At 48.6% G+C, this 16,745-nt stretch overlaps 1 protein-coding gene across 4 annotated transcripts in view; it reads right to left on the bottom strand.

Moving 5' to 3' along the window:
• Positions 1-16,745, bottom strand: part of ANKRD6 (ankyrin repeat domain 6) — a 213,628-nt gene that overhangs the window by 40,494 nt on the left and 156,389 nt on the right. For 2 of the 4 annotated variants that reach the window (XM_081250563.1, XM_081250565.1), the window contains exons 1-6: positions 16,558-16,625; positions 13,915-14,253; positions 9,458-9,556; positions 7,199-7,297; positions 3,466-3,564; positions 1,994-2,092 (exon numbers count right to left, since the gene is read on the bottom strand). In XM_081250563.1, the coding sequence (XP_081106689.1) occupies positions 1,994-2,092; positions 3,466-3,564; positions 7,199-7,297; positions 9,458-9,556; positions 13,915-14,208 (690 nt within the window). In that variant the 5' untranslated portion in view covers positions 14,209-14,253; positions 16,558-16,625. Of the gene's footprint in view, positions 1-1,993; positions 2,093-3,465; positions 3,565-7,198; positions 7,298-9,457; positions 9,557-13,914; positions 14,254-16,557; positions 16,657-16,745 lie in introns of those variants that run through there. The other 2 variants (XM_081250564.1, XM_081250566.1) reach the window with 1 other exon arrangement.

The raw sequence follows: 16,745 nt of genomic DNA, 5'->3' as shown, positions 1-16,745 counted from the left end.
ACTTCATTGAATTTTAAAGTTTATTTTATTGAAGTATAGCTGACATACAATGCTGTGTTAATTTCTACTGTATGGCAAAATGATTCAGTTTTATAAATATATATATTCTTTTTCATGTTCCTTTCCATTATGGTTTATCACAGGATATTGAATATAGTTCCCTGTGCTATACAGTAGGACCTTGTTGTTTAAATGTGGCTCTTTTGAAAGAGATTCTGGAACTGAATGAACTTATGCACGAATACCACATTCCTTTCTGAGTGGAGATGCCAGAAATCACAGCACAGGATTAAATGCAGGGGGCAAAGTCGTGCTGGGCCTGGGTTGTTGGGAATAGTGGGACCTGACCTGAAAAGCAGGATCACAGGCAGGTAGCCAGGAGCTCTGGACCCTGTCCCTCTGCCCAGGCAGGGGGTGGGCAGAGAACCCCTTGGTTTCTGAGTTAGAATGAGCAGAAGCTTCGAAGATGGCTACTTGCACAGGCCCTGGAGTAATATCCCAGCCCTGAAGCCATCCTCAGGGATGTGAAAGGGCCACCTGGAATCATCCTGCAGGCCAGGGTGTTTTGTTCCGGTGGAGTCACTGAGAATCAGTATTCGCTTAACACCAGATGTTTTCAAATTCTTACCAAATAGCCTAAGTTTTCTGTTGTTGCTGTTTTTAACAAAAAAATATTTCAATCAACTGTGAAAGAAGGCTATGTCAAATGCAGCTTGGTGGGCCAGTTCCAAATGCAAACTGTTTTTAATTCCCAAACAGAATGACATAAATAAGTCAAACCAATATAGAAGTGAAATCATTCATTCGTTCCTGGCAGGTGAACAAGTAAAGCATGAAAATCCCGCCATCCCAAGGCCCTCCTTCTCTGGTAAGTAGCCGAAGAAAGTGTTCATTTCATTCCTAAGTCACCTAGTTGTGTGTTTTGAGGGAAGCTCTGGAGCAGTGGTTTCCAGTCTCGTCTGCTCATTGGAATCAGCTGGGAAGCCTTAAAAACTACTGATGCCTGGGTCCCACAAAGACACTGATTTAATTGGCCGGGAGTGTGGCTTGGGCATGATGATTTCCCAGAGCTCGCAGGTGATTGAAATATACCGCCCAGGTTGAGAAGCAGCACTGGTTGCTGAGGGCTGTTTGGGGGTAACCTGATGAACCTAGAATCCATGGGGAGGCTGTAGAATGACAGAATTAGGTATTTTACAAGGTCAGTGGTTCTCAATCCTGTCTGCACACTCAGGCCAGGAGCTTTTTAAAAATACCATTGCCTGGACCTCACCCCAAGATGTTCTGATCATTTACATTGGGGTGGGACTTAGGAATGGTATTTTTAAATCCTCTGTTGATTCTAATTTGTGGCCAGGGTCAGTAACCACCATTATAGGGTATTTTTAATCTGAATCAGAATCTATTTTTTTAAATTTCAGATTCACATACCCAAACTCAGAAAAGTCAAACAATGCATCACTTAGGTATAGGTATCAATAAATAACAAGACAACTTTTTAAAAATCCACGTAACTATGAAAATCACATTTCCACAGAACACTAATAATCACAGATTTCAAAACCCTAGTATATGGCGTAGATACTGATCAGGTGCTGAACTTTACAGAAAAGAGAGACTCCCTCAGCTCACATAAAGGTGGCAGTTCAGGTAAGAGAACTCAGGAGTCATGAGACACCTAATGCCCTTGCTTATTTACTAAGCCACTCTTCCTTGTGGGTTTCCTTTTTAAAAATCACACTAAAAACAAAACCCACCCCAGGATCTCCAGAAAATGTTCCCTATGCAAATGTGGTGAGATGAACTGGAATGCTAAGGGCATGCTTTCTCCAGGAGGCCAGATAAACCAGGGCCACAGCAATTCCATGGTTCCTGCAAAGGCCAGCACTGGCCAAGTCCCAGGCTGGGAAAGGACACCGCCCCCCAGCAGCCTCTGCTCCCATCTGTGCCAACACACCTGCAGGTTAACCATGGGAAGGACACATGCACTGACCTGGTTCTTTTCATGGACAGAACAGAAAGCACTGAGGAGGAGCTTAATGATGGACAAGTGATTATAGCGCGCAGCAACGTGCAAACAGGTGTCGCCTGCCTGCGGACAGAAATCAAACTCTAAGCACAGTCTGAGCAGTTGTTACAAAACAGAGAAGATAAAAAGAAAATATCATTTAAAAGCTGGCAGGCTAGCATATATTCTTTAGAAGGTAACAGCCTGAATTATAAGCATCTCCTTTATCACAGACGCTCACTCCACAACTCACAGCCCTTTTCTGTCTGCAGCCCTGCTTTTTCCCCACCATGCAGACTGTTTCGGGTTTCATACACTGGATGCCTGCTCCCCATGAGACCTTCGCAAGAGCTCAGGGAGGCTCTGCTTAGCTGGCATTTACTAAGACTCCGCTGACCCCAGCCTCTCCTACGGCCCGAAGGCTCTGGAGTACCCTGATTAAGGCCAACAGCACTGCTTTGGAAATGAGACTTCCCCATCACAGATCCATCATGGCTGAGAGGACCAGGAGAGCAGGGTGAGCCGTTGGACTTGAAGATCTTGTACTCTAAAAAATTCAAGTGCATCCCATTTTAGTAGGACCCCAGTATCCCATGGGGAGCAATGTAGTCTAGGGAGCTGATGAGGAAGCAATCGCTGAGCATAAAACAGAGCATTCAAGAAAAACTACTCCCGGAGAGAAAACAGAACTGGAGACAACGTGGCGACCTTTTGCAGCGCTCCCCTGGCGTTTCCATGCAAGCTCTACTTCTGTCTAGAGATGCTGGCCGTCAGCACAACCTTCTCCCTCCGGATTAAGAAAGAACTAAGCTCAAAGCTGAAGTTCAGAGCGTTCTCAGAACCACTTTAGATGAGCCTGCCCCCAATCAGGGGGCCCCAGCTAAAGCCATTTTTGAGAGAAGCCTCAGATTCTCTTGTCACGTGGCTGAGACACAGGCTTCATGAAGGAAATGCAGCTCTGTGGAGGGAGGAGGGATACCCACGGCACCTTTCAGGTCAGGCGCCTCTAAGAACTACCGGCCCATCCGCTCATCCCAAGGATGCCTCAGTAATGGATTTGTAGACGCCGGGCATGGAGCATCAGAAGGTCTCCCGGGTACAGCATCCACCAATATTTGCTAAGAGTTTTCAGGAAGCCTCTGCGGGCACAGGCTTCCCGAAAACAATTAGCTTCGTTCACTAAACTCAGATGCTAGACACCTGCTGTGCGCGATGAAACAGACTGCGAGGCTGAGGGGCGAGGGAGAAAGGATGGGAGAAAAGCAGTGTTTCCGAATGTTGATTCCTCTTTCCCATCCCCCTAAAGGACCCCTTAGGAATTAGCAAAAAAATGAATACTTTCTCGGCAGTCCCCGAACCCTTTTTACTGCCTACATGTGAATACTCTAGCATGCTTGCAGGGTTACTTTCCGAGGCGACATGAGAGCGCGCGAGGGAGGCCGGTTTTGTCCACCCACGTTATTTTTGAGGTCGGCGCGGGAGCCGCCCAGCAGGAGGACGCGTGTGCTCTGGGCGTGGCTATTCTGGCAGGCCAGGTGCAGAGCCGTGTTCCCCGCCTGGGAGGGAAGCAGACAAAAGGGAGCACACGTTAGCAACCCCTCCTCCGCGGGCCTGCACCGCGCAGGCCTTGCCGCGGGGTGGGGGGGCCGAGGCTTACTCACAGAAGAGTCAAGGCTCACGTTCTCTGCTTCCTGATCGGTGGTCCCAGGGCTTCGGTGGCAAAAACATTTAATGGGGAATCCAAACGGGCAGAAGCGTCACATCGCTCATAGTCAACCTTGGTTCCAAGTCCTAGGCTCTGCCACTTAACTCGTTGCAAGCTACTGGGCAAGGCTCTTAATTGAATTCCTTACCTGTGAAATGGAGCGTGGCTCCTACATGCTGAGGCTGTGAGGATTGATTCGGAGCGCCTAGGAGAGCATCTTAATGGCAGAGAGCTGTGCACGTGCACGAGGTCATTCCTCTTAGCGACAAGAGGAACACGGAGATGAGCTGTGTTAGGATAGCTGTTGGTTGGCTACCCTACCGACAGAGTCAGGAAGGCAAACAGGCCACATCCGACACGGCAGGCTAAAGGTTAACAGAATTTGCAAGCCTTTTTAAATCTTGTGTTTTTCTTGAAACATCAAAACTTGAACGACGGACAAGGCCTCCACCCAACAGGCCGTGATACAACTGCATCTGTCACTTCCCACACAGAGGCCCTCTTGCTTTTGGACTCTACCTTCAAGGTCAAAATGGCAACCAAAGGTCAGAATCATGTCCACAGCAAGGTTGCAAAAAGAATTCGCGACAAGAAGAGAACTCTTTGAAACTATGGGAATAAGGCCTGCAAGGCTGCTGCTAACCCCTAGAAAAGCAACAAGAGAAACAGGCAACGTGATTTAGTGTCAGCCTGCAAGGACTCAGGAGATTAAATACATAAGCTCAGTGTTTGTTCTGCTGAGCTTAAAAGCTGCGTCAGGGCCTGCAGCTGTGGGCTCAGAGCTATCAGCCTGCCTGTTTAGGGCTTTTCCCTGGCCTGCTTTATTCCTCTCTGGATCACACAGCACTGTCTGCCCCTACTCAAGGATGGTTTATATTCCTTCCCTTTGAAAAGACGAATAAGTTTTTAAAAATAAAGGAACACCGGGTGCTGCTGGGTCACTCACTCCCCTCTCACCACCTTAGCTCTAACCAGCCTAGGCAGAGTCTTCCTTCCTCGCTGTTACCTCCAGGAACCTGGTGAGCTCTAAGCCCGAGAGTTGCGGGAGCTCGTCGGTCATCAACCCTTGACTGCAGTCTGGAATCAACCTGAGAGGCCCTTTAAACAGTCCGGTGTGCAGACGCAACTCTGATGGCCCCACCCCCTGGGGTGGGGCCAGGCCGCTCAGGTGTAGGCGCTGAAAGGCCGGCATGCTGGGAAACCCCGACGCCGACTCAGGGCAAAACGGTACAGCTGGTCACCCCAGGCCTGGTCATCAGGTGGGTTTGGTTTTCTCCCCTCTCCCCGTGTTTTTAAAGTTTCCCGGGAGATTTTAAAGTGCAGCCGGGTAGAGAACCACTGCTAGCTTAGTCCTCCAAAATGAAGGGTCTGCCCGTGTTTTAAACACTCCGCTCCCTGTGGCAAGGCTCAGGGCTCGGCTTGGTATGATTCTCAGTGCACATAGAGAAGATTGTCTCAAAGCTGCTGGCTTCGTGGGAGTCATTAAATGTGTTGAATAAATGACTGAAATAAAAGAAATCTGATGGCTGTAGAAATATACCAAAATTTACTTCGCCAATAAAAAAATCAATTATGCTGAAAAGCATTTGGATGAAGAAAATGAAAAGACATGGGTTAGAATACAGATTGTGGTACATCCATACAATGGAACATTACTCAGCAATAAAAAGGAATGAACTAATCATACACGAAACGATATAAAAGACCCTCAAAACCACTGTGCAAAGTGAAAGAGGTCAGATGCAAAAGGCTGCAATGTCAAAACCTGAAATTAAAAAAACCTGTGACCTAGGTAGATCTACAAAGCAGGCATTTTCCCCACCCTGAGTAATGAATACTGATCTCCCAGACAAGGGCTGCTATACTTTGCTGACTAAGGACCTTTCCTATACAATGGAATATTATTCAGCCTTTAAAAAAGAAAGAACTCCTGTCATTTGTGACAACATGGGTGAACCTAGGGCAATACACCAAGTGAAATAAGTTAGAGAGAGATAAATACCGTATGATTTCACGTCTACGTGGAATCTGAAAAAAAGATGGACTGGTAGAAACAGAGAGTAGAAAAGTGGTTGCTGGGGTGTGGGGAAATACACAGAGGTTGGTAAAAAGGTATAAACTTTCAGCTATAAGATGAACAAGGCCTGAGGATCTAATGCGTAACGTGGTGACCACAGCTGATAACACTGTCTTCTATAATTGGAACTTGCTCATTGGAGAACTTAAATGTTCTCACACACACACAAAAGGTAAATATGTGAGGTGATCTATGTGTTCATTAACCCCTGGGAATTATCAAATCATCACGTTGTACACTTTGAATATCTTACAATTTTATTTGTCAATTATACCTCAATAAAGCTGGGGAGGGGGAGAGAAGGACCTTCTAGAGGCTTCCCCAGAGGCTGTGGCTGGTGCAGAATGGAAGTCCCTCTTCTGGGATGGCACCTCACCTGTGCTTCCAACAGCCCCTGCTGCTTTATCTAGAGAGAGGACGCACGGCTTCCCACACAATACTTTTGGGGCCCTGAAGGGGACAGGAGGGAGTGTGGTGGAGACCCACCAGGGCTGGTTTACGGCCCTAATTGTGTCACAAACGAATCACGTATCTTACAAAAGCCTACTGGCTCCCAGCTTAGGCCTCCCTATCCATTAACTGGAAACCACCTACTTCGAGCTGGTATAACGTTCCAGACCATGTACCACCTGGAAGAAATGGAGAGCCACCAGCGTGCCGGGCAGTGAGCCAGGCATTACTGGAGGTGTTACAATGCATGGCTTGCTGCTTTCCTCAAGCTTTCGGCCCCTAAGGGAACCATGAGAAACGTTTCACCAGTCAACACAGCACAGAGCTGTGTGCAGTCCAAGAGAACCCTCTAAAAAACCGCCCGATGGGCCTGCGGGGACAGGGCTGGAGGTCAGCGGGCAGAAAGGCACAGGGCACCCCCGAGGGAGGGGGCAGCAGGAGGGGACGGTGAGCCCACACTGCTGTGCAGGAGGTCCACGCCAGGCTCTCCCACAGAGACGACAGCCAGAGGCTGAGGCCACTCTGGGGAGGCCCCAGGCAGATGGGTCAGTCTGCTGTGAGGCTTCTGAACTAGTCCAGGGACTCACTAATAACGAGCACGGAAGGAGGGGGAGGAATGAGAGAGGGGTGACAGAGGACAACGAGAGAGAGGAGAGGCTGCTGTCCCTTCCTGTCCCCGCAGGACAGGGCTGGCCCCCCCTCAACCACACTCTCATAGACCAACGGGACAGCAGGGAAGCCGCAGCGCTCACGGGAGGCCGGGGCCCCAGGTAGGTCCTCCTCCCCCCACGTGGACCCCGTGCATCGCGCCCACCGAGGCGCTGCAAGCTTTCAGTTCGCACCAGGTTCTGCGGCCCTGAGCCCTCGCCCTGCTTAGCGAGAGGAGGCTCCCCCCGGGAAGGCAGGCCGGACTGTCCTCACCTGTGGCCGAGGGGATCTAGCACCTGCCGGGCCTCACCTTGTTCTTGGCAAGCACGTTGGCTCCTGCTTTAACGAGCAGCTTGGCAGACTGGCTGAAACCGTGCCAGGACGCTTCGTGCAGGGCCGTGTTCCCGTCCTGGGGAGCACACACAGGAGAAAGCACATCAGCCGAGCCTGATCGTCTCACTGTCGTCAACAGAGCACACGGTACTTCAGGGCACAAGCAGGGGCCTTTCTCCGCCGGGGCTTCTCACCTGAACCACAGAACCCAGGCAGTGATTTGAGTGGTCAGTTTCTCCACTCTCCCAGAAACGGTACCTAACAAATACCGTTCCAGGTGCGTTCTAGATTTAGGATGTATTACAGTGGATGACTTCAGGCATTAGGGCTTGAGTCTCTCCGGGAACCCAGGGTGAGGAAGGCTCCAGGGCCCATGCACAGCCCACGTGTAACAGAACGTAGCATCAGGAGGTACGATGCCCCTTCCTCCCCACCTCTACCGCCCCTGAGGGCCTCCTCTGCACTGCTCTGGCCCCACAGAGAACCCTGCAAAGGTCAGTCAAATGAAGAGTCCAGCTTCACAAGTTCCAGGGCCCCAAGGGCAGACAGGTAGATTCCACTGCTCCTTTTTCTTCCCCCAAATCTAATCTCTCCCAGTTTAATCCAAAAGCCTCAGGGCCCCAAACAAATGAGCAGGCACTTAGGACAGTGATCTATCTGTAAATAAGGTAAACGAGTGTCCTCAATAGGTGGTTTTTCAATAGAAATCAACCCATTAAACATAACTTGTATTTGTTTAACTTACTATTAAAGACACATTAAGTGCAATGAACTGCGTGGGGTGGGACCTGGGATTAGGGGTGAGGGGACGGGGGCACAGAGAGGAGAGATGGAAACGCCCTCCTGGCTGTTCCAGGCCAGGCACAGGGCCGTCAGCTGGGGGCAGTGTAGGGACAGTGTCCAACTGCGTCCAGGCTCTGGCTTAGACATTCATTCAACACAGTTTAAGCCACGGGCCTGATATTGCTGACACCCACAGGGGAAGTCTAGGGTCTCGAGGGCTGTACCAAAGGCTGGGATGCTGGGAATGGTGGTGGCGGATATGTGTCCCGGAAGCAGGAAGCAGAAGGCAAAGTGAAGGGGGTCCCAGGTGGGAGCACTTCTGGGTCCTGGTAATGACCTCCTTCTTGATCTGGGGGCTCACACAGATGTGCTCAGGCAGTGCAAGCTCACTGAGCTGCACACGTATTAGTGTGCACCTTTCTGTATATATATGTTACACTGTAATAAAAGGTTGTTTAAAAAAAGTGGACAGAGGCCAGATTGCACTTAATTGCCAAGTCCCATGTTTTAAGATGGTTTGACAATTTAAAAACACTGGATTAATATATGTCACTGGGAATTTTTTTTCCTGTTTTATAACAAATTTAATCAGTTATACATATACATATGTTCCCATATCCCCTCCCTTTTGCGTCTCCCTCCCACCCTCCCTATCCCACCCCTCCAGGCGGTCACAAAGCACCGAGCTGATCTCCCTGTGCTATGCGGCTGCTTCCCACTACCTATCTACCTTACGTTTGGTAGTGTATATATGTCCATGCCTCTCTCTTGCTTTGTCACAGCTTACCCTTCCCCCTCCCCATATCCTCAAGTCCATTCTCTAGTAGGTCTGTGTCACTGGGATTTTTTAAAGACTTGATTTTGCTTATTTTTTCTTCTAGTGTAGTTTAAATAAATTAAGTCCCTCTGTTATCTTAAAAAAAAAAAAAGGAAACAGAGAGAGGCTGGGACATATCCCTTCCCCCACCCAGGCCTCCAAAGGTCACTAATTCTAGACTTTTTTTCTTCACCATTTATATTTATGTGGTTGCCCACTGCTGCCACAGAACAGAGGGATGAGTTTTTTAAAAATTCAATATCAGGGGGCGTCCCTGGTGGCACAGTGGTTGAGGGTCCGCCTGCTGATGCAGGGGACACGGGTTCGTGCCCCGGTCCGGGAGGATCCCACATGCCGCAGAGCGGCTGGGCCCGTGAGCCATGGCTGCTGAGCCTGCGCATCCGGAGCCTGTGCTCCGCAACGGGAGAGGCCGCAACAGTGAGAGGCCTGCGTACAGCAAAAAAAAAAAAAAAAAAAAAACTTGGAAAAATTCAATATCAGATACTCTTTCTGAGGAATCCTGGGCCGATTTCCTCATGTTAAGGCAAGAGCGCTGACTCAGGAATGACGCATCTCGCGAGCTCGGCAGGTCCCAAAGAGGGTCCTCAGGCTGCCCCGTCCCACTTCCCTCCTCACCTTGTCCTGTCGGTCCAGAGCACAGCCCTCCTGGATGAGCGCCGCGATGACCTCCGTGTTCCCCACCACCGTGGCCCGGTGCAAGGCAGTCTGATCCCCCTGCGGGCGGCGGGGAGACAGGGACAGCAGTCAGCTGTCTCCGGCCCCTCCCTCCACCCGACACAGGGACATCCCCATCACCGCGCGCCAGCCGGGCTTGGTGGGCTAGTTAGTAGACAGTGCATGCCGGGAAGAGCCATTTTGTTCACAAACTCAGTGGCAACCCTAAGCCAACCGCACAACAGCCCTGGGCCACAGAGCTGACCTCTGGGTGAGGGCCACCCCGGGGGACGGCAGTGTGACTGTGACATCTGTGGAGAGTGGGTCTGAGAGCCGGGCTGTGTGCTGTGCAAGGGAACCAGCAATGCCCGGAATCTTTACTCCCTGCTGAGTCCTCCCGTCCCCAGGTCAGAGGACTCACTAGCCTGCTGTGTCAGCTAGCTGGCACTCATGACCGGAGGGCGCGTGTACTTGTTGACTGACTGGCCCTGGCCTAGAGCAAGGCAGGGATTATGCTAGGACATCTGAGGACGCCAGGGACTCAGGCTGTCACTGCACATCTCTAAGAAGCCTCTTCTGATGTTTCATGACAGCATCCTCGCTGATTTATGCTGCATTTGACCCCTTTCTCTGTGATCAGATTCCTGGGATTGCCGACCTTCTTTTTCTCTGTCAGGGCGCCAGACGGAACTTGACTCTTCCCCTAACTGCAGTTGAGAGAAGGACTAAAACCCCAGAAGTAAGACAGTCAAGTCTGTAACAAGAGAGAGTTCTGAAGTCTCTGAGGGCACGTCTTATCTCTGACAGGCACTGAGGAAATCAAGTCCAGCCTGGGGCACAGGCTTGAATGGGGAGATGGGTGAACAGTGTGGAAAACTCCTGGTGGGGCGGAAGGGGCACAGGGCAAGGGGGTCAGGAGATGTGCGTCATGCATAGCCTTGGGAGACACCTGTCACCTTGCTGGACTTCAGGTTCTTCACCTGTGAAAGGAGGCAAGGTCCCTCCCCTCCCTTCCCTTCTTGGGGTCTATGATGTGGCTGGCAAGACTTTTACATAAAGAGTTTTCTGGTGGAACACTGGAGGGGCAAAGGACATGCCCTGGGGCACTCCTGGTCCTTAGCCCAAGAGAGGAAAGAAAGACGATTAGAAGACAGAAAACATGGAGGTTTTTTAAAGAAGGATGCACTGCTACCTATAAATAGCCTTAATCAAATGCTGATTCTACTTACATCCCTGGAACCTGTAACAAATGACAATGCACTTTAAAAGCACTTAATCCAAAAAAAAGTTCTGGGGATGGATGGTGGTGATGGTTGTATAACAATGGGAACGTACTTAATGCCACTGAACTGTACACTTAAAAATGGTTAAGATGGTCAATTTTATGTTATGTATAGTTTATGACAGTAAAAAAGCACTTAATCCTATTTAAAAACCAAATTCACATTCTTAAAACTTTTTTAAATCTCCCTTTAAAAATCCATGAGGGGAGGGACCTCCCTAGTGGCACAGTGGTTAAGAATCCACCTGCCAATGCAGGGGACACGGGTTCGAGCCCTGGTCCGGGAACATCCCACATGCCATGGAGCAACTAAGCCCGTGCGCCACAACTACTGAGCCTGCGCTCTAGAGCCCGTGAGCCACAACTACTGAGCCAACGTGCCACAACTACTGAAGCCCACGCACCTATAGCCCGTGCTCTGCAACAAGAGAAGCCACCACAATGAGAAGCCTGCACACCGCAACTAGAGAAAGCCAGCACACAACAATGAAGACCCAACACAGCCAAAACAAAAACAAAAAACAAAAAAAAACATGAGGGGAAATGATTTTTATTTTCTTCCTTATACTTTTTAATACTTTCCAACATTTTACACATATAATTTCTAGCATCAGGCAAAACTGTTATTTATTAATAGCCTAACCTGTACCAATATACCAGGAAAGGGACTGTCCATGTCTCAGAAGCTTTTCTCACTGTTCATTCTGCAGTGATGGATCCAGACCTCCACTCTCCCATTACCATGATTCCACCCACTGTCCACTGCATTCTGTCACCAAACCTGCCCCTTGGCATCCTAAGCTATTATTCCCATTACAACTTAGCTTTAGCCTTGGTTTTCTTCTCACCCAGCTTTCCAAGACCCCTTACTCAAAGAGGACCCTTTCTGTGTTGTGTGCCATGCAGTCAAAAGCAGAACATGGCCACTGGGTCAGTGTTTGCACAAGGTGTGCGAAGCCATTACACATCGTCTTCAAACAACGTAGGAAGTGTTTCCAGATGAGGTGTACTTAGTAATCATGAAAATTGCCCAGTCTTAACTTTTTAAAACTTCTATAAGAATCTCCAAGACTGCCTGTTTCCCTACCAGCATGGTGATGGGTTTTCTCAAAATGGACCCCAAGTGCAATTTGTTACTGACCTGATAAGAAATGTGGTGCCCTGTTCTCAGAAACAGAAGTGAGGCTGAAGCCCCCTCCTTCAGGGTAAACACAGGCTCAGTCAGATTTCTAATCACTAGAGGCCTTTTACTATTCCCACAAGCTGCTGGCATTCTAACTAGCACTCCTTGGCCCAATCAGAACAACACTTTTACGAAACCAAATGAAACCATTCTGTGCGTGTTGTGCATAAAGTGTGGGTCGTGTCGGCCACTCTTGCTGCTAAGCCAAGGCACAGTCTAACCTCAGCCTGGCTTCAAGTCAAATGCTTTATTGTGTTTCACGGGCTGCCACTAAATCATGAGTTGAGGCAGCTTTGGAGCCAGAATGTCACCAGTATTTATTACTTGCTTTTAGCATGAATCTCCTGTACTTGCTTCCCTGGGGGTAACATTCCTTTGTGAAACTCTAGCTCAATGCAAGAAGCTAAATCTCACTTCTAGTTCAGCTCTTAAAAGTCAATTTCCAGAGGGACGAGCAAAACGCGCAAGGAGACCTGACGACCTGGGTGAGGCTACGGTGGGAACAAAGGGTCCTCAGCCCCCTGGCACAGGTGTCTCTTGCGTGTCCCCTTTCCTGGCCCTGCCTGTCTCCAGGCCACAGCCTCCCCTCCATCTTCATACCCCTCAGTCACAGACCCGCTCAAAGCCAGGGTCCTTGCCTCAGGTGTTGGATATACACGGCTGTGAAGGCCAAAGCCAGCCTTTCCCCACCCTGAGTGGTCCTTGAGCAGGACCGTTAGCTTTGCTCACACCAGCTGGGGTGGGTTTGGAGGACTGGGTGAGACACTTTCTCTGGTACATAAAACCCAGTCACCCTGAAGTTGCCAAGGTGAGCATCACAGGCTGAGAGATACGAAATACATAAGCCAAGGACCACCTCGGGCTGTCTCAGAGCTACTCTCCCCCAGAACACAGCACAAGCAAACACCTGAGACCCTTGATTGAAACAGGGTCAATTACCTGTGAATCAACTCTTCCTCCTATAAAACTAAAACTTACTTTTGAAATATCTCCTCTTTGAAATATGACACAGAAAAGAACAAGATGTATCCTCACTACGTACTTATAACAGACCCAAGCAGCAACTTTGACATACTCTTTATTTCTATATGATCTAAATATCAACCATGAAATTCTGAAACTTTGGAGGAAAAAAAAAAAGCTGGGAAAAGTGTGGCACTCTCAACAAAATTTACTCATTATTTATTCAGCGAATATTTATTAATCCTCTACTACGCTCCAAGCACTGTGGCACCTAATTCTCTCATTTTATTAATTAAAAAAAACTAAGGCCCAGTGCAGTTCAGGGGATAACCAGCTAATCTGGGGTAGCACAGTTGGGGCAGAACTCAAATTGGCAAGGCTTTTTGCAAGCTCACCCTGAGCTGTTCACAACCTGTGAAGTCAATTAACCTTAAGACAGGCCTTAAAAAAGATCAGGTGCTTCTGTGGGATGGGCTGCCTCTTTATGGCATCATCAAGCTAAGTGATTGAGCCCAGTGCCTTGGCAAGTATAAGGCACCTGAGAAGTATTTGTTGGATGATTGACTACAAAGAAGCAGAAGGAAAGCGCTGAAGCTGGAAACTTGGAAGACCCAGCAATCTTGCAGTTTGGCACTTCGGTTTGGAACAGGCAAAGCGTGTTCCAAAGTGACTGCAACTGTCTGCAAAGTGCATGAACTGCCAGGTCTCCATTTTTCTAAGACGTCAGTGTTCCTTACTTTGGGATTTCAAAAGGTTTGCAACCACTGAGGTCTAGAACTTTGTTCTGAAATACTTTTAGTGTTCTCTCCTACATGGTGAAAAACAGTGAGCACAAATGTGGGCAGATTCCAAAGCCAAGCTCATGGGAGAAACCCCAGTCATGCAAGGGTGGACCATGCCCCTCTTCAGGAGGAATCCCTCCCAGGTGCCACAGGGAGACATGCTGCAAGGAAGCTCAAGACAGGGTAGGTGCACAAAATAATTGCTGACCTCTTTTTCTCTCTCTGATCTTCCAGGGTTCTTCCTAGCCTTGCTTCTCTGGTTTTTCTTATTTTTCTCTTCCTTCATGCCTTTTACCGTGGCCACGGGGTCCTGGACTATTTCTGAGGTGGGGGCCGTGTGGTTGCTCATTGACCAATCAGAGATGGCCTTAGAGCTCCAATGAGAGTTGACAGGGTTGGCAGGAGGCAAGAGGGAACTTGCCCCTGGAGTTGCATATTCTAAAGAACTAGTTTCCACAGGTTCAAATTCATAATAATCCCACTCCAGGGCACTGGAGGTCATTCTTCAACTAATTCTCAGTCTTTACCATGACATAAAGCACAGTATCTGTAGAACACGAAGTTAGGAGTAAATTCTTCATAACATTAACCTTCTCTATCGCTACCCATCACCCAAGACAGGTAACTTCTGAAACGATTTTTTTTTTCCAATACTTAATCTCCCACCAGCTTCTTTAAAGAACACTCATAAAGAGTTTTCTTCCTTGAATTCCTACATGAGTTTCAAGCCTGATCAACAAGCACAGTAAATGTATAGAAGACACACATGAACCATATTCTGGCAAATGCACTACTTCAGAACTAGTAAAGATCAATTCTACCTTCTCCATTCCCAGCTGTTTCTACACTCTTCTGTTGTTTGTTTTGTTTTGTCTTAAGCTACCTGGGAGAAGCAATGTATGCATCGTCTAGAGCAAGGGAAAGATGCAAAAAAAAAAAAAAGATTTCAATAAGTGAAAGAGTTCCTCTCTAAAAGTAGAGCTGGCTTTCCTTCTGCTGCCATGTCCCCCTTTGGCTGCCTTGGCTCCTGATTTTTTTACTTCCTATCTTGCCTGATATAAACAGCAGTAGTTCTAGAAAGTCAGCATGGCTTTTGCTTCAGGAGAACACAGTGATATTCGCAGCTCAGGACCTGAGACAGGAGTGCTGGGTCAGGATGGGTTAGCATGCCTGGTACTGCAGCCTTGCCACCGTGGCAAGCAAGGGCTTCAATTATGCAGAGAAAACCAGATGCAGTCTGACATATTTGCCCCAAGTACTGAATGCCCTGCGTTTCCTGTGGTCAGAATCTCTTCTCTCTCCCTGTATTTTTGCTCCTGTCATGTAAGGATAAGATATAATCAGGTATGTTATGATGGCTACAGTGCAAGGAAAGAAAAAAGTGTTGTGACCCAAGGTAGAAATCAACAGCTTAAAGCTAGATCAGCATCTTTTGAAAATAATATCCTTGATGACTCAGTAGGTTCCAAATATAACCAGAAATTTATGAATGACACTGACAGCCTTCTGCCCGTGTATATGACATATTTGGTTATTTCTTTGTGAATGCTGTCCTTCTCAACTTGTGTGTTTGCCAAGTTGTAGGACATTACGCAGAGACTCAAAGAAAACTAGAAGCACTATGGTAACCCACACACTAGCCCACCTGAGGGTCTGAAATCTGATAACGTTCTGTAACCACAGAGATTACAGGTGAATCTGGAAGGGGTTTATAAATACTAACTCTCCAAGATTCTGTGTTCCTCACAAAAGTCCTTTCTCCTTTGAGTACTACTCTACAAATCAGAGTTAGAAACAGAATTGAAAGTTTCTGAAAATAGCTTCCAATCAGATTATCATTAGGATATTTTCCTAATAGCTCACTGGACGGCAATTTACATAATCTTTTCTACATCCCCTTCTTACAGAGTTCACCCCCTTCAAAGACCCAACAGGGCCACCCTATGCACTAGGTGACCCCATGCCAGCCACTGCTGATTTACTCAGGAATGGATTCTTGACTCAAAAAGAGACAACTGGGGCTTCCCTGGTGGCGCAGTGGTTGAGAGTCTGCCTGCCAATACAGGGGACACGGGTTCGTGCCCTGGTCCGGGAACACCCCACATGCCGCGGAGCGGCTGGGCCCGTGAGCCATGGCCGCTGAGCCTGCGCGTCCGGAGCCTGTGCTCCGCAACGGGAGAGGCCACAACAGTGGGAGGCCCGCGTACTGCAAAAAACCCCAAAAGAGCCAACTGGAATCTCTTTCTAGATAATTTGACTAAAGAAACTCAGAGACTGAGTTTCAATCATGGCAGAGCAGCAGAGTGACCTCTTTCTGGAGGCCTCCTTCTCAGATCCCATGAGATCCGTGTGCTGTGGTTTCTTTAAACAGGTCCTTTTTAACTGAATGTATGCAGAGTAAGAGAAATCAAGGCGAGAAAATAGAAAAATTAAGTTTTTAAGCCTCACTTTTTCTCCAGTTATAAGTTTGGTCAATGACACATTTCCGGCAAGCCTTGCCCATACTCTGTGTGTGTGTGTGTGTGTGCGCTCCTTCTGAGACAGGACACAGACAAGATGCCCTTCGAGGCTCTGCACTTGAATAATACTAGACAGGAAATACTACCACTAGATAGGAACCATGATGGGAAGACCAGCTCACACCCCCAAACTCAACCTTGCTACTGAGAATGGGGCCCACAGCAGACCTTCAAGAGGAAGTTCTTCCCACCAAGATGAAGCTACAAAGTGCTGCAGAGCATCTCCTACTGCCCCCTCCCCCTCCCCTCATAGCTAGTTACATGTTGTGGGACTCTAGGCAGACAAGCCCCCTTGACAGCCATGTCCTGATAGCATGATGGCCTCTACTCACATCGTCCTGGACGTCGAGGTCACAGCCAGCCTTCAGCAAGATCTGGACCACAGAAAGGTGGCCCTTATTGGCAGCAAGATGCAGGGGGGTCCGGCCATGCTGTTAATGCAGAGCAAACACTGATTTCAGAACAAGACGTCAACGCGCTCTTCCCCTGGGGGCGGGGAGCCTAGAGCAAGGTTTGCACA

The sequence above is a fragment of the Mesoplodon bidens genome (genome assembly GCF_964165515.1).
Source record: "Mesoplodon bidens genome assembly, chromosome: 12".
NCBI lineage: Eukaryota > Metazoa > Chordata > Mammalia > Artiodactyla > Ziphiidae > Mesoplodon > Mesoplodon bidens.
The sequence above is the reverse complement of the archived record's forward strand: the minus strand, read 5'-3'. Positions and strand labels throughout refer to the sequence as shown.